The sequence below is a fragment of the Ostrea edulis genome, chromosome 2 (assembly GCF_947568905.1).
Source record: "Ostrea edulis chromosome 2, xbOstEdul1.1, whole genome shotgun sequence".
NCBI classification, from domain to species: domain Eukaryota; kingdom Metazoa; phylum Mollusca; class Bivalvia; order Ostreida; family Ostreidae; genus Ostrea; species Ostrea edulis.
Genome location: NC_079165.1, coordinates 33655141 through 33681836, shown reverse-complemented (window position 1 = coordinate 33681836; position 26696 = coordinate 33655141). Strand labels below are relative to the sequence as shown.

Below are 26696 nucleotides of genomic sequence, written 5' to 3'. Positions count from 1 at the left end.
ATCTGTTTACATGGTTTTTAAAAATACGGAATAAAGATAATTCGCAAAACGAATAGTGATTACCAAATACAAATCAATAAGTTTGCGTTTCACGATTTTCTATTCATGAAATTGAAAATGCATTTTATTTTATTTTTGGCTTGACATTTTGGATAGAATCGGCAGAATTAAAAAATTAAAACACAGGAAACGGTAATTTTGTTTGTAATAATGATTACCTGGAATTTACCTGGCCTAGAGATCGGCTGTTGTGTATATTTTTATGATATACACAGGAAACTTCTCAGGTTATCAAAAATTATGCTTAGTGTCTTGATTTGTGCAACAACAACAAAATTAAAATTTCTACCTGCATGCATACCGCATTTCTATTTCCCGTAAACCTTCAAACTCATATTTATGTATTGCAGCTAACAGGTTTAGTCCATTTCTAAACCTGTGCTTTTTAAAACTTCTAATTAAACTGTTATATATCGTATATAAATAATTTCCTAAATATAATATCACCCGATGTTTCCGGGCACTTCCTCGTGTCCTGGGAGTTCGCGGTGTCGTGGGTGTAGTAGGTAAAATATCCATGTTTCGAGAGAATGAATAAATCCAAGTAGATTTGTGTACATCTACAACCAAATTAAGAATGATCAAGATACCCCTCAATATGGGCCGTCTGTAGGGTTTCTGTGGACGTAGTGTTTGTGTAACGATGGTATCCCAAACAGAAGCTGACACGAAGTCTACACCCCCTCCTCTCTCTCTCTCTCTCTCTCTCTTTAGGGTTTCTGTGGACGTAGTGTTTGTGTAACGATGGTATCCCAAACAGAAGCTGACACGAAGTCTACACCCCCTCCTCTCTCTCTCTCTAGGGTTTCTGTGGACGTAGTGTTTGTGTAACGATGGTATCCCAAACAGAAGTTGACCCGAAGTATACCCCCCCCCCTCTCTCTCTCTTTAGGGTTTCTGTGGACGTAATGTTTGTGTAATGATGGTATCCCAAACAGTAGCTGACACATAGCTAGTCTACCCCACCCCCCCTTTCTCTCAATCATTGACTAAATGAGTAATTATTGGCATAAGATGCAACACTATTGCCATGTCATATTATTTCCTCTATCTTTATTATTGCTACAGTTTTACACATTTCTCTCTCTCTTTATAAATATAAAAGCGTGATAAATTATAAATAGAACTAGATGCGATCTCGTTGCGAGCAACGAGTGGGTCTTCCGTCCAATTTTAGATGTGATGAGATAAGAATTTGACTGAGATTTTCGTTCATAAATAATGATACAAAAATATTGTATAGACGTACAATTTAGCTTCGGTAATGTTTAACAAATATTGATCATTTAATTAAGTGTTATAAATTAAAGACTCTGCCCCTCTCGGCAACTAATTAAAGGGGTCAGCCTTTTTTCGAGAAAAAAGTTAATGTTATTTACTGCGATACAAATTCGACTGATCAGGCAAGTCATGTCGCCCGGAGGCCTATTTTTTTTTTTTATATCATTCTAGATATATTTCACAAAACTGAACAAGATACAATCAATCCTCTCACGAGGATGATTGCATATCAAATGGACACTTTCTTCTGAGAATTTCGGCTTTATATCTAAAACGTCAATCCTCATTGAAGATCAGCCCAATCCTGATCTTAGTTCAAACAAACTTGAATCTATAATACAAATGTATACTATGTGTAAGGAAAAATAGGTTTTTCTGAGTCAATGGTTCTTGGGGGAAAATGCCCTTGGAAAGAAGCACAACTCTTTGAATAAACTTGAATCCCCCTTAACTTAGGATACTTTGTGCCAAGAGGCATCAAAATTTGCCTTAAGTTTTTCTGAGAAATAAGAAAAAAATGTGAAAACTGAAATGATGGACAAATTTGATCAGAAAAGCTTGCTTGGACCTATGGATCAGGTGAGTCAAGAATAAAAGCCAACAATATACTGACATATACTCATTTAATTTTAAAGCATGACATGGTAGGGCAAACAATGTTAAGGAATCACATTCCATAGTCAGGACTAAAATCAACAACAGGTTCACAGAAACAACAACAAACTCAGTACAAAAAAAAAACTACAACATAAATATTTCATTTCTGTACCTTTTATAAAATAACTTTCAATACATAATTTTAAAACGCTTTCAATAGTACTGAATTCCATCCCCAGTACTGTGTACTCATAACATTTTATTGGTCTACATATTGTTTATAGTATGTACTTTTTCCTCATAAAAATGCTTAAAACTGTTTTAAGCCAATGTACCCTACTTTGAAATTAATTGTTTTCATATGGGGGTATAGCTGATGTTAATTAACAAAAATGTTTTGCTGTGGAGTAGTTATTTGAATGCATTTTGTAAAACATACCGCATACACTAGCTAATTGGTGATGTGCAGTATGAATTCAGAAATCCATTCAACTGGATGTATTGCTGATGCCTTTTGGAATTTATATTGCTCAGTTAGCCCGTAAAAACAAAACATTCTCTATTTGAACACATGCTGGAATATGCATTGAGAATTCCACCATCTAAGCAAAATAATGAACGCATCCAAAGCATTTTAAATACATGATGTCTGTCACAGAAAGGAAATATCCATTAGCAATAATATTCTCAGTGGTTGCCATTAAATATATTAAAACCTGAATGTTCATTTCATTTAACTTTTCAAATCTTTCACTTCAAGTAATGAAATCAGATCTAGCAAAATAAATGCAGTCTTGTTCCAGTCTAAAACTTTGATAAAAGCTGAACTGGTGGTAGAAAATAAGGGTACAAGGCTTCTGAATGCATGATATTCACATCATATATAAATTTGCATCAAAGCCATAATTTAAGCCAATATTTAGTGTCTGACAGGTGTCTACATATCACTTTTCCTTCATATGTACTGTTAGAACAGCTTACATTCATCAGATTATTGCTAAAAACAGATCTATTCTATCCATAAAATTCTCATAAAAATTCAATTCTATCCAATTTTTCATTTTCATTAATTCAACACAAATTTCATACTCACTTATGCCCTCCTGAATTAAAATTCAATTGAAATTTGACTAATTTTTCATTTTTAATAATCTATGACTAATTTCCTATTGACCATGTCCTCCTGAATATAGCACTCACAAATTGCCACTAAATTGTGATTTCACAAACCATTTCGGTAATAAGAAGCAGGCAACAATGTTTGTCATATTTTCCTTGAACCTGAGACCAAAATGGAAAAATTCAGACTCAAAATCTTGCTGCCATGATTCCAAAGGGCACATAATGTCTTTTGGTTTCCTTCCTTAATGTGAATGAATTCTCAAAGATTCCAAAATTCTTCTTTCTTTTTCATTATAACTCGAAATAAATTTGTAAATGTACACTAGTGAAGCTTTAAATCTCCATGGATGGTTTACAATTTAGTGGTATTAGCCCCAAGCCCTCATTACAATACAAAGCTGGATACCAATTTTTGATATCGTAGCACAATTCTTGATTTTAAAAAAAAAAAAAAAGAGTCCTCGAGTTTCATGTTCAAAGAAAATTATTTCAGAATCAATCTCATAATCTAAGAAAAATCATTCAAGAGAGCCACTGCACTACATGTACCTAAAAACGTTTGACAATACGCTATTTCAGAGATCCCATTACCTTGCAAACATTAGGAAAATGTTTTTTCTGTCTTTACAATAAACTGATATGTTCAAAGAAAATACATGTTTCCATATCATAAGGCTCTTCAATCAAATCACAGTTATCGTTAATTTCCATATTGACACAATCAATACATTTTTATTTTTAACAAAGACAGAGCATGATGTTTGATATTGTTTGAGTGATTTTATCCCTAATTCTCATTAATACAATAAACCTGTGTTTTTCTATACATTTCAGGTGGTTACATAGCAACTACTGATCTTCCTTTAAGCAATATCTGAATGTTGTGCTAATTTTTGTAACCATGGTGTTTACCATACATATACATGTATACCTTTTGCGTCTCATCAAATAGAAAAGTTCAACAAAGGGAAGTAACTTTTGGGTTAATTGGAAATTTGGTATAGATTGGTTCCTATTTAAAAACTTATTTAACATTAATTCTCCAATATACCCATTGACATAAAAAAACAACTACTGTTGCATATGTAATGGTGTTTGTCTCCAAAAGAATGACTGCACTTTGTACTTGTTATAAATATGTAACCTTAGTCTTTAATAGATGTGATTACTTCATTGTTCAATTTTTGAAGAATAACCTTCCCAACCTCAACATATTTTTGCAGTGAAAAAACTTGACTGTCAGTCTCAGTTTGAATTTTTCAACAAAATTTTTGGACCTCTGGAATTATTCTCTAACAAACTATTCCAAGGCCATCATAATTTTTCACCATTTGCTTTAGATGTTTTGCATTCTATTAAAATTAAAGTGTCAGCATTGACCAATTGGAACATACTAAAAAGAATTGCATATGCATTCAATATCCAAATATACATTAAGCATTAAGTTGCATTATCTTTCCTTATAATCTAATTGGCAGTCCCTAGACAGACTTAACATGCTACTACCGAATACTTAAAAAGGCAGTTGAATTGTAATATGATTAACAATGTTGAGGTAGTTAACAAATGATCTGACATTGTGCATCTCTTAAGCTAAATAATTGATACACAAAATAGGAATACCAAAAATTGTTTTGCTGCACTACTAATCATTGCTCTAGATACAACATGATCATTAAAAGCAAGCAAAATTTGATACTGCAGAGTGAAAACTTCTATAAATATAAAGGGCAAATTTAAAAGTTTCAAGTTAAAAAGCTAATCAAAAGGATTTTTTAAAAAGTCACATGATTTTATAAATCATAGTACAAACACCATTATGACATCACAGACAGGAAAAACAGAAAAAGAAAAAGAATTTGGTAAATGAATCACATTCAATTTTGGTTGAACAAAAATCACAAATTGATTTGTAGACAAAGTCATTCTCTCAGTCCTCTAAGTACTCCACATAATACTGAGATTGACGCAGGTAGTCTTTTATACTTGTTGGAATGGGCAATTGCTCGATATGATCTCGTCGTACAATTTGAAGAATCTGGAATCGACACATGTGCTGCAGTGACTGCATCTGTCGGAACCGAGACACGGGGTGAAGGAGATGAACTGGCATAGGTGGCGCTCCAGGGCCAGAGGGCCGAATGAAGTACAGGAATTGTCCATTACGTGAATTTCTGACACACTGTTCAATGAATTCCTTTATAGTTGATTTCCCTAAGGAATCTGGCTGTGACCAAAAGCTAAATTTACCTGCAATGAAAATTTAATAAAAGTAAATATGTAGTTCTAAAATAATTCTTCATTTTACAGACAAAAACATTTATTAATGTACTCCATGAAGTAAGCTGGTGTGAAGCATCACAATTCATATCCTCATGTATTTTCAATCATTTCTGAATCATAACTACATTTTACTTTCATTGCTGTCAGAATTCCCAGCTGTTAAAATAGATGTACTTTATTTATGAGATTTATATGCATGTTGTTCACAACTGCAGTGCCTTCATGAGGAAATGTCTATCATTAAAATTTGAAAATATAAATATAAAACAATAGCATACATATGTGACAATCCAACTGTAGCTTGAACAATTCAGCATCCATGTAAGTACTTAAACTTCAAATAAGTATATTACATGTATGAAATACCAATTTTCATGGAGCAGTATTTTGGATAAGAATGTATACTAAATATACTACACATTAAATAATAAACAAAGCACGTAACTTTCTCCAACTTCAGACTTAGTCAAATTTCTACCAGCAGGACCACTTTCACTCCATACCTTTATGATGCTCTATTTCTACTTTCACTCCATACCTTTATGATGCTCTATTTCTACTTTCACTCCATACCTTTATGATGCTCTATTTCTACCTGCAGGACCACTTTCATTCCATACCTTTATGATGCTCTATTCGGGTGTGATGGACATGTCCATTCATGTTGAATGATAGGCTGAGAATGTACCGCTCATCTGAACTGTCTCTAACAAGGAAAGATCCATCTGGCTTATTCAGAAGTTTGATCTCGGCCTCATCCCAGCTCAGTGGACCCCAGTACCAACCACACTGAAAGAAGCAAAAATGCGGAGCAATTTTAAAAAATGTTACATGAAATACCCCCCTCCCATTATTGGATAATTTCTACCTTATTAACTGAAGGAGATTAGTAAATCACACTTACTGTAAATCCACAGTAAATGTTCTAAATATGTTCATTTATTCATATTAAAGAATTTAAGAAAATAACTTGTGACACCAACACTCATTTTATAAATTTTGCTAGAACTTGTGTTGAATTTACATACTTAGGAAGGGTATCAACTACAAGAAATGAAATGTGATTTAAACCCAAGAGACCCATGGGTCTCAATGGGTATCTGAGTATCACAAAACAAGAAACTAAGAAGAGCACCAACAGGCAGAACATCCACTTGTAATGATGTAAAGTCCCAGTCACTCGTGTATCAGAGAATTTTAAAATCATCATAAATGAAGTTATGACCCACAAAGATATCAAATATACCCATCCACTTAGTTCGCTTTGACCTTAAAAATCGTTTGATTAGGGTACAACAACTCATCATAGGAAACAAACATGCAAAGTTTGATAACCCCAAATTCTACAGCGTTTTGTGAATCCTCCCCACAATGATTTTATAGAATTCCCTAGTGACCTTGACCTTGAAAATCAATAAGATTTCACAACTTACAACTCCGTGTGTCTCATACTTTGTAAACAATTTCAAATTTAAGCTTCAGACTCTAAATATCTCTTCATTACTCCATTACAGGACACATTTTCTAACTATTTTACCAGTATAAACAACCTTTACGTCGAGTATTAAATTGGCTTAAGATGTCTCTCCATGACAAGGTTATTGTCCAATGAAAACTTTTTTTACTCCTCATCTCAATGACACTTGCTACAATTTTTCCAAAACAGTGGGGAAAATTTATATAGAGTTATATAGAGATGGGTAATATATTTCAACTGTCAAATATCATTTGTCATTTTAATTTACAAGTCCCTTACTTTTTAGGAATTTTATATATTTGTACTTACTACAACCAAAGACAAAAAATATATATCAACCCATGGGCCGTGATACATCCATTATTTTTGTTTGTATCAAGTGTCCTTAATTTTCGTTAAATGATAACAGGTCTGGGTCTAAGCATGCTACATATCCAGTAACTGTCTCAACCAACCCTTGACCCAGAGCTGTGACCTGAACAAATATTTCTGTACAATGTAGATTTACAAGTGACTTTGTCCACATGATCTTCACTCAGGGTTATATGTGGTCTTTGTGACAAGTATGAGCTTGTAATTTTTCTGTTGCAGCTTATAAACAAAACAAAACTGGTATGAAAGACTGGAAAATGGACAGATGGATAGACAGAAAGACATAGCTGTTCCTAATATACTGTAAACTAACTTTTATTTGCAGCTACTTTATTTCACAATTCACCTATGGTAATTAACTGGTTCATGGCAAGTAATTTTAGTGAGCGAGCCCTTTTCGAGCCTATGACAGACATTTAAGGACTGGTTCGCAAAGAGAAATATTTGCGACGATCATGTTCTTGCAAATTTTCCTCGCACACGAATGGTTTACAGTATCATCCAAACTAAAGATTGTAAGGTACATGTATGTAAAAATGCACTTCGTACGTCCTTTAGATGTGCAAGAGTAAAGAGGATATGTAAAGATACAATCAACTGTTTTTTCACATATGGGTCATCTGGTAAAACTGACAGGTTGTCTGCTACATGTTCAGGGGTGAAAATAAGATTTTAAAAGATGAGATACATTTTCTCTAAATGTAATATTCAGCCCCACCCTGGGACCTGAACCCCCGATCCTTGGGCCATATATTTCACAATTTTGAAAGAGCCATGCTCAATACATTTATGTATTTTGGTTTTACTGCTACTTTTTACAAGTAAAGAATATTCAAAGATTACATAATTTTTATTTTTTGGTTCCATCCCCTGGGACCCAAGACAATGATTTAAATAAATTTATAACAATTTTTGTCCAGTGCTTATACACACTAAATTTGGTGACAAATGGTCATGTAGTTTCTGAAACAACTTTATGAATGTTTTAAAGTTAATGACAAATGCAACAGGTCACCTTTCTCTAATGACGAACAGGGACAGATAGCAACAGGTCACCTTTCTCTATGTTGATTACTGACAATATCAATTTATACAATTCATTCTAATTTCATAAATTTTTTATGATAGAAAACTTACATCTTTAAGCTGCTTCATGCTTTCCAGGAAGTCTTTTCTGCACCCTGTAGGTAAATGTATACAGTATAAGTGATTACATGTACATGTACAAATAAATAACGCTAAATCGATGCTTTATATTGTCTATATCATAAAACATGATGAATACAAGTAAATGTTGATACAATATAGACAAGGTTACACAGTAAGAAATCAACACTGTTAAAAATATATTGTACTTACTGACTTCAGAATTCTGGTTAAATTTAGGAATTTCTGGCAGTGTAACTGGTTCAACAAAACTTGACTTTGCTTTGACATCCCTACAAGGTTTTTCACTTGATGTAGCAGATCTACTTAATTTAGTTTCAACAGGGTCTTTGTGTTCCTTTTCAGTTTCTAGAGACTTTGCCATACCCATAGGATAAGTCCTTCTAGCTGCAGGGTTTTTATGAACGGCTGTTTGCCTGAGACTGCTGTCTCTGACTTTGATCCTTGATGAACCACTGGCCTTGACCTGAGATGAATTTCTAGAACTCTGCTGTCTGGGACTGGATGATTTTCCTTCTTTCTGCTTCTTCTTATGTGTTTCTTTTTCCTTAGAGTGTTTATTGAATTTTTCTTTCATACCCAATTCTGAGAGACTCATATGAACAGGTTCCTCATCATAGTAAAATGAAGGAATGGTTTTGTGTGGTAGCTCTTTGGGTCTCCACTGCACTTCCACTACTTCATTTGGAATATTCTGTACATTTTCCTCCTGCAGATCACCTCCCATTGCACCCTTTACGGCACTTACTTCCTCTTTCTCTACTTTATTTTCTCCAGTACTAGTTATTCCTGATTCTTCGGTTGCCACTGTTTGTGAAGCACTATCCTGATCACAACCCAAATCTGACTCCATGATGATCAAACTCACTGCTGCACTGTCTTGTTGAACATCACCACACTCTGAATAGCCATCATCTGGCAAACTCTGTGGAGTGTCTCCAAGTCCAAGACTAGCTGAATCAGCATATGGTATTTCCTCCCACTTATCAGCACTGTCTACGTCAATCAGTTTTTTCATGCTGTCCTCCATGCTTCTCTCATATTCCAGCAGATTCTCAATAGAGGACACACCTGAGGGAATGGCCTGGCTATGTAGACTTTCCAACACAAGGTCAGCATCATCCTCGTATGATGCCTCTATGCGAGGTGGATACTCACTGTGGATCACAACTTTATCTTTTTGTTCAGTATGTAGATTTGCTTGAACATTTCTACATTCCAGGGAGTCTGTAGTTGCGGAATTTGACTGTGGCTGAAAATCGACCAGGTCTGATTTTCCCCCTTTCTCTTGTGTCGTGGTTTTCATTTTAACAGTGTCACATTGCTCAACAGATGATGAAAAAGAATTAAAATTGGAAATTGGCTGGTCTGAAGACAAGCTCATGTCAGTCACAGCACTATCTGTTTTTGCACTGTTTGCACCTACCACTGCATTCAAAAGTTCCATATTCTCACAAGTTTTGTTACTTTCACTACCACAATCAGTTTCTAAGTCATCTGCAGAGGTATCACAAGGACCTGCAGATGACACATTTTCTGATAATGAGTCATAATGATTCATAACTTGAGCAAAAAAATCTGTTCCAGATGAAGTATTACAAATTCCACTGTCTAATTGCAGATCTTTGATATCTTCATATGGCCTCTCTTTCCTGACATAAGTCTGATATGGCACAGAGCAGGCGGTGGTATCCTCCTCATTAGAGCACTGTAATGTTCTAAAGTCCCGATCCTTAATCTCCTCATAAATCCTCTCCCTTCTCTGAAAAGGGGCCACTGAGGAACCACAAGTTGAATACCCATTCTCTTCCTCATCCTCTGGACCAACTTTCACTTCTAGAGATTTTGGTATTGTGTCTGCCTCCTGAGTTGTATGATTGCTGTCCTGTTCACTCACATGGTCAGAGAATCCAGGATCCCTATTACAGGGCACTTGTTCTGATGCATCAATATCCTCCAGACTCTGAACACTATACTGTCTCTCTGGTAAAGGAGGTGGTTCTTTATCCACACTTTCTTCCCTATTCATAGCACTACATAACATGGATGGTCCTTCCGGGGTATTTTCCACACCTTGTTTTGTTTTGTTGTGTACAATGGAGGGGTTTGCATACACATCTTCTGTTTCTTTCCACACAACCCCTCCTTGTGAAAGACAATTCTCTGATTTGTTTTGAGAACTCAGTATCCCTGTTTGTAAAGAGTTTTCATGATGGAGTGGACAACTTCCACTCCGTACTGATAAAATGTTAGAAGTCAAGTTTGGCAGGAGGTGATTCCTAGAGTTCAGCTGTTGACTGTTAGGTCGGTTCAAATCTATAAAGTTAATAAACTTTTAGATTCCTGATTATTAATCTACACTATTAAATATCTTTCTGATTATTAATCAATACTTGAATCATCAATCCCACCGAAATGATTCTGTTTAAATTCTTTTTTAAAAAATAACAACAACAATGAACATACACATAAATAATGAGTCAGACAAAGTTTTCCACAAAAATATTGCTAATACTATAAACGTTATCTAATGTTGTTGTTGTTGGGGATTGTAAGTTTTCCACCATCAAAATATTGGTAATACTGTAGACGTATTTGTATTTAATGTTGTTGTTGGGGGGGGGGGGGATTGTTGTTTTTGCAATGAAAATAATTTTCATTGTTTTGTTTTCACAATAAATATACAAATACTAAAAATTATGTATATCAAGTACACACAGCGTCGCTTATTTGCTAACTCTTATACTGGCACAATAAATCTGCCATAGACATTACAATAGCTCCTGCATCCATAAGCAGTCAAGAAAAAATATTCCATTTCTATTTCTGAGATGAATTTTTCTACTTTATCTAAGACATAAACACTACAAATGGAAATGCGTAGCATTTCATGTGGTAGACACTTGACTTTCGTGTCTTAATCATCATCACAGAATTGTACGGTACATAAATTTAAATCTTTTTATGATATTTCAGAAATAGTTTGCCAGTACATATCATATTTTGTGGCTAAATTGATGAATATCTCTGAAATCACACCAAATAGGTGGTTTCTATTTTTAGCACACTATTCATGATAAATTTCATGAGTAAATGGGATAATTTCATCTTTTTAAGATTCTCTTGATCTATGTCAGTCATAAATTGCAAAGTAATCATGAGTACCCACGTGTTTGCAAACAATTCCAACATATACAAGAGATGGTGCTAAATTGAAATGGGTTATACACATGCATCATTTCATTGATAGTAGTATCACCAATTCAAAATACTGAGCAGACAATATCTTCCTATGTCAGGAGTGGATTGACCATGTGACCTAAAAATCAATAGGGGTCATCTACTCCTTATGCTGTACCAGTGTACCAAGTTTGGTGTCAATCAAGCAATAATTCTTAAAATATAGGAAACAATATATTACTATGTCCAGTTTAACCCTTTAGACCATGTGACCTTAAAATCAATAGGGGTCATCTCCTGAAGATGTACCAGTGTACCAAGTTTGATGTCTGTCAAGCAAAGGGTTCTCAAGATATTGAGCGGACAGTATATTCCTATGTCCAGTTTAACCCTTGGCCTTTGACCATGTGACCTCAAAATCAATAGGGGTTATCTTCTCCTTAAGATGTACCAGTGTCCCAAGTTTGATGTTTGTCAAGCAAAGGGTTCTATTGAGCGGACAGTATATTCCTATGTCCAGTTTGACCCTTGGCCTTTGACCATGTGACCTAAAAATTAATAGGTTATCTTCTCCTGAAGATGTACCAGTGTATCAAGTTTGATGTCTGTCAAGCAAAGGGTTCTTAAGATAATGAGTAGACAATATATTCCTATGTCCAGTTTGACCCTTGACCTTTGACCATGTGACCTCAAAATCAAGAGGGGTCATCTTCTCCTGAAGATGTACCAGTGTACTAAGTTTGATGTTTGTCAAGCAAAAGGTTCTCAAGACATTGAGCAGACATTATATTCCTATGTCCAGTTTGACCCTTGACCTTTGACCATGTGACCTCAAAACCAAGAGGGGTCATCCACTCCATAAGATGTACCAGTGTATTAAGTTTGATGTATGTCAAGCAAAGGGTTCTCAAGATATTGAGCAAACAGTGTCTTCCTATGTCCAGTTTGACATTTGACCATGTGACCTCAAATTCAAGAGGGGTCATCTTCTCTTGAAAATGTACCAGTGTACCAAGTTTGATATCTGCCAATCAATGGGTTCTCTAGACATTGAGTGGTCAGAATATTTCTATGTCCACTTTGATGTTTGACTTTTGACCATGTGACCTCAAAATCAATAGGGGTCATCTACTCCTTGGGATGTACCAGTGTACCAAGTTTATGTCTGTCAAGCAAAGGGTTCTCAAGATATTGAGCGGACAGTGTCTTCCTATGTCCAGTGGAGATTGACCCTTGACCTTTTGATCTGAACAACAATATGGGTCCTCTTCTACTCATAACCAACCCACATGCGAAATATCATTATGATTAAGATATGTGGTCTACCGACCGACGGACAGGTGCAAAGCAATATGCCCCTTTTCTTTGAATTAGATAATCTTGACACTTATTTATGACACAAAAAACAACTATTCTTCTGGGTGATATAAAAATAGACCCCTAAGGTCTTACATCATCACAAACTGACTGGTTTATTAATAGCAAATTAATTTTAATGATAAAGACAAAACAAGGTGGTCAATTTCTAGTTTTAAGGGGTGGTTGATATTATGAAAATTTCTGTAAAAATAATATTTATATGACTTCGCAAGGACTTTCAAAATCAGCCTATTTCAGGTTGGGGGGGGTGGGGGGGGGGGGGCAGAATTGAGGAGTTTCACTGAAAAAAGGCATGAAAGCCAAAGAAATACAGGTAGATCTACAAATGTCAGCTGTGAGGAATTCCCAATGTGTGATGCACAGGTTTCATCTTCGTAATATAACAGATGCTCTGTCTGCATATTAAATGATCCTCATCATCTGATTAATGTGTTGATACTGATGTTGAGCTCATGAAAATGAACCTTACTTTCTTAAGGAGGTGTGCTACACCAGAGAAATTTTATGTAGATGAAAAGTGGAGGATATGTACAAAAATATTTTGAAGTTGAAAATTTTCAAATTTACTTTATTTGTCAAAAAATACAGTTTTAGTAGAAGGTAATCTGAAAAAAATTTAAAACCCCTGCTGCACTCGAACCTGCGACCTACAGGTCAGCAGTCGGTATTCTAACCTACTGAGCTACTCGGCTAGGTATTTAAATGGAAAAGAAAAAGTCAAATATTGCTGATATTGATTTTTTCATCCATGTTTTTAAAGGAAGTCAGTCATTATGACGATGTAGAGTACTACCTTAAGAGTCACTCTCTATTTTAATGCACAGGTATTTTATTTGCATCTGCGTAGCTTAAATTTGTACAGAACTGGTTATTGTTGAAGTCTTGCAAGGTTATAACAGCTTTATATTTAGATCTACACAAAGTGTAACGGCAAAGGTACTGGTAAAATGTGCGATTCAAAATGAATGAGAAATGAAAAGACATACACATTTCTGATTCAAAAATAAAGTTTCTGGGCAAAATATAGAACATGGTCAATTATTTTTGTTATTTTTTCTAAGACATGAAAATAACAAAATTTTATCCCAATCGAAATTTAATACGTTTACAGTAGTTCAAACATGAAATCTTGAGCCATTTCAAATTTCATTGAGGGACTGAAAATTCATACATGTACACATACTAACCTATGTGGCTGGAATTCATGCCTAGCCTTTCCTTGGAGCTGATGTCAAACTCACTGTTCTCCCTCCCCCCTGCCTCCTCCTGACCCCCTGTGGACTGAGTGCGTCTGTGGTGCTGTACATGAACAGGGGCCTTAGTCTCTACTTCCTCCTTCAACTTCTTCAATTTCAAATTTTTCATTTTCTCTCGTACCTCATCCAGTGTTTCATACCCTGGATCTATGTCCTCCAAAGGTATCTGTTCTTCCTTATTCCCTTCATCTAAGTCCACCCCTGCACCATCAGATATAATGAAATCATTTGCCACTTCAATATCTGATGCTAATGGTTTCTTATCGTGAGGAGGAAGGATTTCTGCTACTTCTTTAGAATGCCTGGAGCGCCGGAGCTTTGGGAATGCCCCAGTTTTCTTCCTCATTTCAACAGGTCTCTGGTAGCTTCTGTCTGATTGGCTCCTTCTCACATCTACTCTGGCAAATGCACTCTGATTAGGTGGGTCCTTGTGCTCTGGTGAAAGTTTCCTCTTGAAATATAACCCCTCCACATTCTGAGAGTCTGGGAATTCTGTGTCAGTGTCACGATTACGGAATCTTAACTTCTGCACAAGTCTCCCAAACAAACCTCTGTTGAAGGATGGGGAAGACAACTTGTTTCTATGGTTACCGGGCTTTGGGGGCTGAGTTCTTGATGGAAGTGTCATAGATTTTTGACTTTGTCCAGTTGCCATTTTTACAACTGATATCTATGGCTTCATCTGAAATAAATCAAGTCTAAAAGTACTAGTACAAATAAAATTTCAAATCCTATAAATTCCATTTTCAGAAAAAAGAACCTCAGTATACCTTCATCCACTGCTGACCCCTCAGATCTATCAAGGACAATCACATGACAGAATTTGCCACTGAATCAATGCTTTGTGTTGCTCTACCTTGCAACCTCAACAAATTTGTTTTGTCATTTAAACAACAATGTATCTATGACATCATAATATACTATGCTATGTACATACGCGATGAAAACGAAGCATTTTAAGGATTTACATTCTAAAACCAACAACAAAGGAGCACAACATTTCAAGCAGACGTCATTTTTGTCACTGGCAGTTTCTTCAATGTAAGATTGTTGAGATTTTCAAAGCAAACATGTCTTTTTCTAGATTTTATTTCCAGTAAGCCTGATAGTTACCAATGTATACAATGTGGCTCTGGGTTTAGTAGATTTTTAAAAATGCTTTATTTGATTAGCCTTTTAGTTTATAATTAATGCACTTGTCAACTTTAAAAATCTTTAGGGATGATCCAGAAGTTTGGCAGAGGGTAACGATAGACCGAAATTCTGGTATGAGTGAAAAATCGAGGAAAAATATGAATATAAAATCGTTAATGGATATACATGTATTATATATATTTACACATATACCAAAGATATTACACTTTTATCATATTAAGTATAAATGGTATAAAAGTGATGAATTAAAACTCTGCTTACTGATGAGCTGATTACATTTGTTTGGAGAATATACAGTAAGGTCATTAAGTTTGAAGGGTATAATTTTCATCATTCGAGAAAAATTTAATATTTATGGGGTTTTTCCAAAGTTTGTGGATGAGTCCTAGTCTTTGTTTTTTATGATAGTTTTGGCTAAAGAGAATTTGAATTCAGTGGGTGTGTCAATACCAATCATTGTGGCACTGCTTAGTTCAAGGTCATTAAAGGACACATCACGTTTCCAAAGTAAACAAAATTCTATGCATTTTCTCTTTCTTATAGTTATTAATTCTTATAGTTAGTTCGCCGAAATATTGCCATAATTAGCCATAATACGTATTTAAATCTAAAGCCCCAATATGAAAAGTCTCGTTAACTAGTTAGGTAGTCATGTGGTACAATGATGTCACATGTGACCTTCGACGATCAACTGATTGTGAAATGGTTAGATATTTTTAAAATCTAAGCTTTTAGAGGCCTAATAATTTATTCACCAAGTACAACATTTATTTTGATGTTGACAAATTTCCAGAGTTTTATATGTATTAGTCAGCAGTGCATTCAAATAGCGATGTAAATATCGAAAAGTAGAGAGGAAAGCGAGTATGAAATCGGCAATATTGCAAGTAAATAATGTTTACAGGGATCGCTGTCTAAACATTATTTGGAAATGTTATTCCTTTTAACATCTGTAATTGGCGTTGGTTTTTTTTTTTTTTTTACATAAACAGTGCAATTATCATTTATTTTTAGATTAGGCAAATTATGATACCTTACATCGTTCACAACTAAACCTACTGTCACGGGTGCATTTATAGAAAAATTCATAAATATAGGCCTAATCAAATTAAAAGTACAGTTATATCTATTTATGACTAATAATTTACTAATTTATTTAATAAAGCAATATTAATATTATATTTTGTTTTAAATTGTGATACATATATATATATATATTTGTGAGTGTGCGTGTGTGTCCCTCTTGTCCCAAAGATGCTGCATACCAAATTTGAAAAAATAAAAAATATTTGAATTGTAGTTGTCAAGAAGTTAAAAATGTTCAATTGTTTAAACACGATCGAGGACTGACAGACGCTATTCAGTTGCAATAGATAATCTGAGTTTACTCAGATGACCTAAATATAGGTCAAGAAAGCCAAAACTCAAACTTGATCTGTAACCCATTGATACAAGTTCATGTATAGTATATTTTCAATTCAATAGCTGCAGAGATGACCAAATCAGTCCAGAAAACTGTCAATGCCGTGAACAGACGGTTACATTTCATGGATGGATGTAGTCAATAGGCGGAACCCTACCAAAACCCTATAAACAAGAATATCTGTAAAACTTATAGATACTCCCCGAAATATATCTAACCAATGAACTATTTCATATAAAGACTCGTACAATGATCAATAACTGTTGAAATATTTTTGAAATTTTTTTCATATATAAGGTACAGTGTACATGTCCTGAGTGACCTTGACCTTTATAAAATGACCTTGAGAGACCTCTGTTTGAAAGTCATTTGCCTATCACTAATTTGTGTGATATATGATCAATACCTGTTCAAAAACTGTTAATATAAAGAACTTTTTACTTATACACATGGTATACACATATGTTCTGAGTGACTTTGACCTTTCCAAAATGACCTTGGTCCAAACGTCCTTTTATCAAGGAACATTTGTGATCAATTATATCAATTTCTGAGTAAAGGTTTAGGAGATACGAGCTCGGATGAACAGACAGAAATGACGGCAATTATATGCTCCCCCAAACTTTTTCGAGGAGCATGAACATTGGGCAAAGGTAATACAGACACTAACAGGTTAGTAAAATCAGAAAATATGACACAAAAACCCAAGATACACACCAAAAATTGTTGGAGACATGGCGTCATGGCTGTCTGTACTAAGTTTGGCTCAGCTCTTGTGATATTCGGGTCAAACTTCTCCTGAAGTAGAAAAATAGAAATACTTAACATCCAAATTTAAGATCTGTGACCACTGCAATAATTTTCATTTTGTCTCAAAATTTTTCTAAGAATAAATAAATTTAAAATACCTTGTCTACATTTAATGCAATATACTAAAAACTGTGTGTAGTACTTAGAAAAGACACTACGTCAATATGATACATTTCCTTATTTAATAGAAAAACCATGACTCAATCTTGTAACTTTGTATGGGAAAGTACATTCAGAAAATAACATGGAACAGATAACAGTGTCTTCAATAAGGATATAATCATGAGAGCATATGACTAAAATAGCTAAATAAAATATTTATACTTGAGTCTCTAAGATATTTCCTGGTTTATGTAAACAATCATGAGCAGACCTCTTCAATATTACACACACAAACTATTGAAACCTAAACCATTTCATCAAATAGCCAAGCTAGGCTTTAACATTTTATTGTAACTGAATTTAAAAAGGGATTGGGCACAGGTTCTTAAAACTTTGAATGTTCTCTCCCACATACATGTATATAGAACAATCTATTTTGGTATGCATGGTAAATCAGTCCTTGTAAATTAATGTAAATATAAATTTAGTCTAGCACATGTTGATTGCTTATAAAAAAAAAAAACAACAACCAAGGGATATGTGATATAGAACTGTTCTAAGAACACAATTATTTTAACTCTAGTAGACCAGTTGTTTGACTATAACATTAATATAGAATGGACAGATGGTTCATCAATTCCTCAACAGCTTTTGTATTCAAAACACTACCTTTTGAATGTACTTGCAGTATCATGCTATAATTTTTTTTTTAAATTTACTGGAAGAAAATAAATACGAAATTTACAATATGACATATAATTTTGAATTTACTAGCACTATGACAGTGATATTAATACCAGTAATTGGCTGAGCCAAGTCGTATTCTCTTGAGAGATGTGGACAGATTATGTGAAATAGAGGTAGGGGTTGCAACCTTTGAAATTATATGTAATCCTCCCTCAAGATCCACCATTAGGGCCACTGCACATGCCCAGTAAACAACCATGAATTCACAAACCCATTACCATGATTTTTCAGATGGGATTGATTTCCTTGAAAGAGAAGGGTCTATGGGGAGGGGGCCCAGCACTTAGGAAACACCACTTCAATCAAAATGGGAGATAACTGCTGTGTACTTCTCACCACTAGATGGCCAGATTCTTGTTTGTTGTCAAGGACAATGTATTTGTTGGCACTTAAATAAGTTACTTTTCTTCAAATAAGTCGTTTTGAAAGTTTTCATCAAGATTTGCAGTGATATAATTTAATCACCATAGTATGTAATTGATAGATTTATTCATTTGAAGTTTTTATTTCTCTATACAGTGCTATTTTCATATTTTATCCTGAACATTGTCTTTACCATAAGGAAAGTGAATTACGCCTGTACAGGAAATTACAGAGAGTCCTGATCACACTTTTAACATTGCCTTACTCTATTTATGCTCGTAATTATCATATTAGATTCTGGAAGAATAGTTGAATGCCAATGGGGAACATAAAAGGGGGAAGGGTGAAAGGAAGCAGGCAACGAAAGGAAACAATTTCAAAAAAGACCCCAAAAAATCTCTCAGTAAACAGCATCTTAGCTTTTATTATTCTCACAAAGAATATGAGATTTGCTTGGTCAGTATTAAAAATTTTACAAATACATAATGTATGTTATGCTATAATAAAACAATAGAAAGGGGCGGTGACTGGTCTCTCCTTAATTTTGTACAGGGTGACAGAATAAGAGGGCTCCTTGTTGTCAATCTGAAATAACAGGTAGACTGTAGTAGTTATATGTGTACTAGTCAACTTCAGTATTTCACTGACACATTGACAACTTGTATCATATCAATCATCATACTCAAATTCAATGTACCACAGACAAGTTTTATTAGAATAATGTTACACTGTGTTCAACTTTACAACATCCATTGTTTCAAGTAATAACAAGTAATAATTGTAACAGGAAGTTGTTATGAAAGCCTCCAAAGCACCAATTGAATCCCTATCCCAAAAGAAAATTGCTTGTCCATTTTATGCAAAATAAACTACACATTAATTGTTCTTAGACACTCCTCTTGTAAAACTCTGAAAATGAAAATATCAATTCCAAATAATTGCAAATCTATCGTATGACTGCTGCTGCAGAAAATATTGAAACTTTAAAAAACAAGATGTGTTTGTGAAACACATCTTGTTTTTTAATGGTCAATTCCAAAGAGGGCCAAGCTAGGTCACAAGGACAAATATCTTGGTACCAGTAAAAAGATCTTGTCACAAGAAATGTTCATGTGCAATATGTTGTTGTTGTTGTCGGTTCCTTTTTATTTCCGTGCAGAATTACGGGTAATGTCCACACTAGTGTAAATGCACAATCTGCACAGGTATTATGTGCACATATCTAGTATTTGCCCATGTGTTGTTTCTTGTGTGTGTGTGGGGTTTTGTTTGTTTTTTTTTTGGGGGGGGGGGGGGGGGGGGGGGGCTATAGTTATAGGAGGACTTTTCTTTGTCATAAATTCTAAATTAAAATAATCTTGTTCACTTTCATATTTCATTAAGTTTAACGTAGTTCCACACTCCTGTGATGTCATAAGATTGTGCAAAGTCAATAATTCAATGACTGGAACATAAATTTTGTTGGAGTCTTTTTCAATAGTTATTGTAAAAAATCTTGTTAGCCATAAAATATTTCAAAAGTCTTAGTTATATTTGAATAGTCAATTATGCGTTTCAAAATATTGAATCCAAGGACAATAACTCTGTTTTCATTAAATTATTTATCAAGTCCATTATGCAATAGATTTCCTATATTTTTCACAAACATTTTACCAAGGTGATTAGGAATTATTATCCGTGTCTTTTCATGGAATTACATATAATTTTAATCCATGAGTGGTTTTGAATAGCTCAGTTGTATGGTGCCAGACATAGGGTTTTTGTGGGGGTATACATACTCTGGAAGCTATAGATTTGAAATTATTAAGGAAAGGTATGGATTTTTTTTCATAAATAACTATAACAGATGTACATCTACTAATATAACCAGAAAAAATGATATGTAAACCATGTTATAAGGAAATTGTGTCCATATTTGTTTGTTTTTTAACATTTAGAGAGTAAGGCTAATTCAAAAAATTTGCACTTATTATACTAAAACTTGATGAACATAGTGAAAATGACATGTGTTTTAGTTCTTGACATGTTTCCTGATAAATAAATGCAATTTAAAATTTTTGTTGTTGTTTTTATTTTAAAATAACAACAGATAACTGTTTCCAATGAATTTCATAAAAATCTACATAGGGTACATTGCTTCAGTAGTGTCTGTAATGAAAATAAATCCAGAAATCCTTAACTAATTTGCCTTTTCTCATTACTCTGAATGTTAATCTATTGATTCCAAACAAAAAAATGCTACCTAAACCACAAAAATCCAGGACTAAGGACCCACCTTAAAATGGATATTTTAATTATCGTTATGTATATGCAATACTTTTTATGGGCATGCAATATTGCACTCTGTATAAGTTTTTTTCTTCAAACATACATATTGTTGAGTTTTGTAATCTCAAAGGCAAGTAAGGAATTTTCTTGTCATATTCTATCATGATTCCTTTCAGCCCATTACTATTATTAAAACTTAATTGAAGGTGCAGAAATAAATGGATCTGTACTTTAGTCAGACTGATCCATCATTGGATTCATTCTGGATTCACTGGGGTCAATCAGTATATGCAAAGGTTTTTTGGACCACACAGGACATTCGGTCCTGTGTAATCAATGAACACACAGGACCAAACCAAATTTTGTCAGACCGAAAAACCTAATGTAAAAAAGTGAAACACGTGAAAATGCAGAACCAAGGAAATCAAGGCTATTGATATTTCATTCTTCTCTAGCAAAGTATTCAACAGACTTCCAATTTTCCTCCTCTGACACATATCCATCATAATACTTTAGATGGTCCATGCGGTTTTAATCACATTCATTTACGTATTTGGATTGGTGCGATATTTTTAACTTATGACAAACATTTAAATGACTCCGTGTCAAAATAGTAAAGATTAAAACTGGGCACTGAGACATCGGACATTGCAGTCCGGTGTAAAGAAATGATGTATCGGACCTGAAGCACTGCACATTGGTCAGGTCCGATGTCTTTCGCATAGACTGGTCAATGCATGCAGGCTTAACACAGAAAATGAATCCAATTGACCTTTCTCATTTTTGAGCAAGGGAAGGTAGCTCTTTCAAAGAAATAACATCACAAATTTTTATAAACTCTCTGACATTTGTATCAATTGAATTACTATAGACAGGTTTAATTCCACAGTCATAATTTCGCAGATTACCATTTCTGGCTTGGTTTTTTGGGAATGAAATTCCACTAGGTTACAAATGGCTTAATTGAAAATGGGCTACATAGTTTTTAAGTCTGCTGGTAAGAAATTCCACAAATTTCATGTGACCATGGACTTAGCAGAAATTAGTAGTGTAAAAAAAAATGTACGCATCTAGAGTATCACCGTATATCAAAGTTCCTGAAATGTGCTAGTCCACTGTGCATCCCTGGTAAATTTTGAACATGACCCAAAAAAATTCAATTGTTCGTCAGATTTTAAATCCCAATGTTATTAAATGTGACTTCAAAATTAATAAACATTTTCACAATCACAAAATATTTCATCTGTTACAATTGATGAATAGTGAAACAAACATAAAAATTTAGCGATTTTCTAATAAATAGTGTGTTCCAAATACCAAATCTATACATGTCCAGTTAGTACAATTATAAAAGTAAAAATGGTCGACATGATGAAAGAGAAAATCAGGAGCACATCTGAATCAGCTACACAGTAGAACTTTGCAGTAGTGTGGAGTTTGAAACTGCAGAACAGGATGTGGCATTGCCGCATATGATTCAGGCCTGGAGGTTATAAAACTTTTTCTGAGCACTTTTTCATACTCAAACTTCGTACTCTAAATCTTACTCAAACTCAAAAGTAGGGGCTATAAAACTTTCATAAAATCATTCTCATACTCAGATGGAGTACATGCTCAAGATTATTTGAGTATGTTTCAGAGCTTGCTCTGTTGTACTCAAGACAAACATGACTGAGTTTGAGTATGAGTACGGTAAAAGTTTTATAACCTTCAGCCCAGGGCTGAGCAGGAAGTTATTCTGACTATGAATCTAATTCAGACAGAAATAGCATTCTAATTCAAAAAGTTGTTATAGAAATTAAAATAAGAACTTGCATGTAATATTGATTAAAGTTTGAAAGGTGGAAAATTAACATGAAACTGGGTCTGAATTGAACAGTGTTATGACAGTGACAAGTCTTTCAATGAAAACTCCAATGTTTTCTCTTTGATTTCCAAGAATGATAAAAAAAGAAAAAAAGTATCAAAATGTTGCTAATTTCAATTCTTCTAATGATTAAATCATCACTTACATTGAATTCAATATCAATGCTAATTTCCTTTGATAAAAGCTCACTCGGACTGTGCCTGGGTCTTGACTTCACTGGAACATTTCCTTTCTTTACCACCAAAAACAGGAAATTGAAGTTTTCTTTTATAGTAGATAAAATTAACTAGCTTTGCTTTCTAAATTTTTAAGAATTGAAAGTGTTTTCCCAATTTCAACCAAATATCATCATTTTTTCCAATATGAATGACCCTAGCCGTTGAAATCAAAGATAAATAAAATATCCCTGGTTAGTAAATCTAAAATAGCTATGTACAGATAAAGAAGCTTAAATTATTAAAAGTCAAACATATGCAAAGAGTACAACATAACCTCTGAGGAGCTTGTAATGTATTTCAACTAAACATAAGCACAATCTGATTAAAATAAGATCTTTGATCCGCTCCGTTATAGTTATGTCGCTACACTTTGATCCGCTCCATTATAGTTATGTCACTACACAAAGTGTAGTGACATAACAATAACGGAGCGGATCAAAGATCTTTAAAATTTTAATCAGATTGACATAAGCAAAGCAACAATTATAAATATAACAAATATATCATTGGCATTCAAACAAAAGAAGACTATACAATATTGAATCAGAAAACATGCACACATATATAAGCATACAATGTAGCAGAGTCAGGGAGTAATAGACAACACAAAAATAATTATTAAGAAAAAATAAGCACTAAAAAGAACGACAAGTTTTGTGAGTAAATGAAAATATTAAGAACAAGGAGCAAAACAGTAGCCATAGAAATCCCCTTTCTCTTAAGAAAAATAAGTTGAAGTAAAGGGGACATAAATACAAGTTATAAGCATTAAAGAAACACTAGATAAAAATAAAAGCAACTTCAATAGGCCTAAAGTGTAGTTATTTGTTTTTTTAAATTAAAGGTGATTACGTGCTTTAGCACACACTGAACATCTGCACAGTGATCCATCCCTCATCTGGAGCAGCTTCCTAAATGACTCAGGAATCCACCTTCTATATGTCATTGGGGAGACTGTCTCATAGTAAAGTTTTATACTCAAGTCTAGTAGTGGGGTGATGGTTCGATTGTCTCTCCTAGTCCTAGAATTTTACTTTATACATGCTATATTCTATGTATACGTAAAAGTCTAGTGGGAGTGATGGTTTGATTGTTTCTCCTAGAATAGTAGGTGACAGTAGATTGTGAAGATATTAAGGAAATTTCTTGTTCAAAATGTCAAAGGCTTCATTAAGCTGTAGCTTGCATTTTATTTACATGATATTCTATATACGTAGAAAGCCTTTGTGTTGGATTTGCTTACAGGTTGTATGCCCATCAATTCATGTTAATTTGTTGTTATATTATTTGTTAAACTTACGAGTTGCGTAAACAATTCACTTCTCCTTTTCATTATGAACTCATATTATACTCTCCTGCTAAAAGATCCTTGAAAATCAATCAATAGTTTCATGTTAAAATAGTAATATTCTCACTTCTTCAACACCTCCTGAACTAACACTTCCTGGTGTACAGTTGACACTAATTACTGTGTGCGTGAAGAAATATCTGTGACTTAAATCATACATAAATATTACTAACCATATCAAAACACACAAAAAGCATCAACAGTTGATAATCAGCATCCTAATGTTATGTGACAACTCCATCATCCCAGCAACAGGAAGTTTATTCACATCAAGTAGTGCTTTAAACCCGAATGCAAATTAGAAAATTCTACTCTAACGGATAAAAACGAACACATGTAATGACAAGTTTTGTTCCTTTGTGGCAATGGAAACATAGCGGTGGCATTTTTGCTGATGATTAGTAAAGAACTCGAAACGAAATTTAAGAATGCAGTGTAATTCTGTTTTAATAGATAAATCAATTTTCAAAGGTTTGATATGTATTTATTATAAGGAGGTACTCCACATCGTCATAACACAGGAATCGGCAATTTTATCAAAAACGTAGAAATATATGCGAGCTCATTGGTAGTATTTATGTCCATTTCTCATATATTTCTACTTTTTTTTTTCTTTTTTATAAAATTGCCCACTCCTGTGGTCACAATGGCCGACCTCCTTTTAAAACATAGATAAAAAATATATATATCAGCAATATTTCTCTATTAATTTCCAATTTCATTGTCTAGCTGAGTAACTCTGTAGGTTACATGTAGTATGTCAACTGCAGAACTGAAAATCGCAGGTTCGAGACCAGCAGGGGTTTTAATTTTTTTTTCCTGATTGCTTTCTACTCCAACTGCATTTTTTGACTACATAAAGTAAATTTGAAAATAATGAATTCAAAACATTGTTGTACATGTATCCTCCACTTTTCATCTACATAAAATTTCTCTGGTGTAGCATACCTCCTTAAACAAAAAAATGTATTATCCAGTCTGAAATGGTGGTGCAAAAATCAACTGACGTCAACCCCCATCACCAACCTCCAAAAATGAGTTCAAATGGAAATAGATAGACCTATCAAAATTCTAGTATAAATACAAGTCTCGATTTCCGCGTCAATTGATATAGCTAATGACTACAAGTTTACTGGACTATTGAGGTCCCAGTTCAAGTACAGTATTATGCATATTATCATTTTTTCATAAATCAGACTTATTTACAAATAATTTCAAATGATGCGAGAAAGAGGGGGTGGGTGGGGATTCAGCCCAGCCGAAATTGAGAGAGAGAGAGAGAGAGAGAGAGAGAGAGAGAGAGAGAGAGAGAGAGAGAGATTACCTTTAGAAGTTATATTCAGATCTAAGACACATTTCCTCACTCTTCTGACTTACAGGCATGTACAATGTTAGAAGATTCATATCTGGTTTGTGGAGCCAAGGACCAGGACATATAGTCTAGATGCTATCGAGCAGACTTTTAATGTCCGGAAAAAACCACTTACTGCTGAAGTACTGTGGCAGATTGAAGTAAACATTTGATTAATTTCACATTTTCCCAAATCAGAAACTAAATAGGAAATGACACCCACAAATCGCAGTCCTTATTATGTTTTAAACCGTGTGGATGATTAAAATGACACTTCTTAGATCCGCGCCGTCTATTCATACATGTTGTATACAGCGCGGATCTAAGAAATGTCATTTTAATTGGATCTTGCAGTGATTATACTGGTTAAAATTTGAATATCAATTGTTGAATTACAAGCGAGATACAGCACTCGCAATTCTTCGTTATGTAGACAAGGCTCGTGCCATGCTTTTGTTTACAGAAAATAGCCGGTATTTTTTAAAAGAAAATGAGATGTGCCAAACACTAGAAACAAACTTTTTACTAGTATAGTTAAGCTATGTAAACAAAAACATGGCACGAGCCTTGTTTACACAACAAAGAATTGTAAGCTCTGTATCTCCCATATACCTCGACAACTGACATTGTAAATTTGGCTGACAATTAGAAACATCTTAGTTAAGCATTCTAAACATTAAAAAATGGAAAAATAAAATTTGAAAATTTTCAGAATGAAAAAAAAAAATATTAAAAAGTTTTCAAACTTTTAATTCAAATCCTAGAACGTATCTATCTGACAAATGATAATACTGGTCAAATTGTATGGATGCTTTATTTCATGTCCAAGCTGAATATACATGCATGCCAATGAGACAATTTGTAATAAA

The 26696-nt window shown here is 34.0% G+C and overlaps 1 protein-coding gene across 5 annotated transcripts; it reads right to left on the bottom strand.

Moving 5' to 3' along the window:
- Nucleotides 1–1949: 1949 nt before the first annotated feature.
- On the bottom strand, nucleotides 1950–26058 carry LOC125679885 (uncharacterized). Of its 5 annotated transcripts, none has more exons than XM_056153796.1 (7): nucleotides 25801–26058; nucleotides 17471–17551; nucleotides 14107–14857; nucleotides 8552–10675; nucleotides 8330–8373; nucleotides 5964–6132; nucleotides 1950–5310 (listed from the first exon to the last, which is right to left on the bottom strand). In XM_056153796.1, the coding sequence occupies exons 3-7, from the start codon at nucleotides 14828–14830 to the stop codon at nucleotides 4991–4993; spliced, it is 3381 nt and encodes a 1126-aa protein (XP_056009771.1). In that variant the 5' UTR covers nucleotides 14831–14857; nucleotides 17471–17551; nucleotides 25801–26058; the 3' UTR covers nucleotides 1950–4990. The 5 variants fall into 5 exon arrangements, with proteins under 5 accessions (XP_056009771.1, XP_056009775.1, XP_056009773.1 ...); XM_056153800.1 differs by having other exon boundaries at nucleotides 25854–26035; XM_056153798.1 differs by lacking the exon at nucleotides 25801–26058 and adding an exon at nucleotides 24650–24789.
- Between the last annotated feature and the right edge of the window lie 638 nt (nucleotides 26059–26696).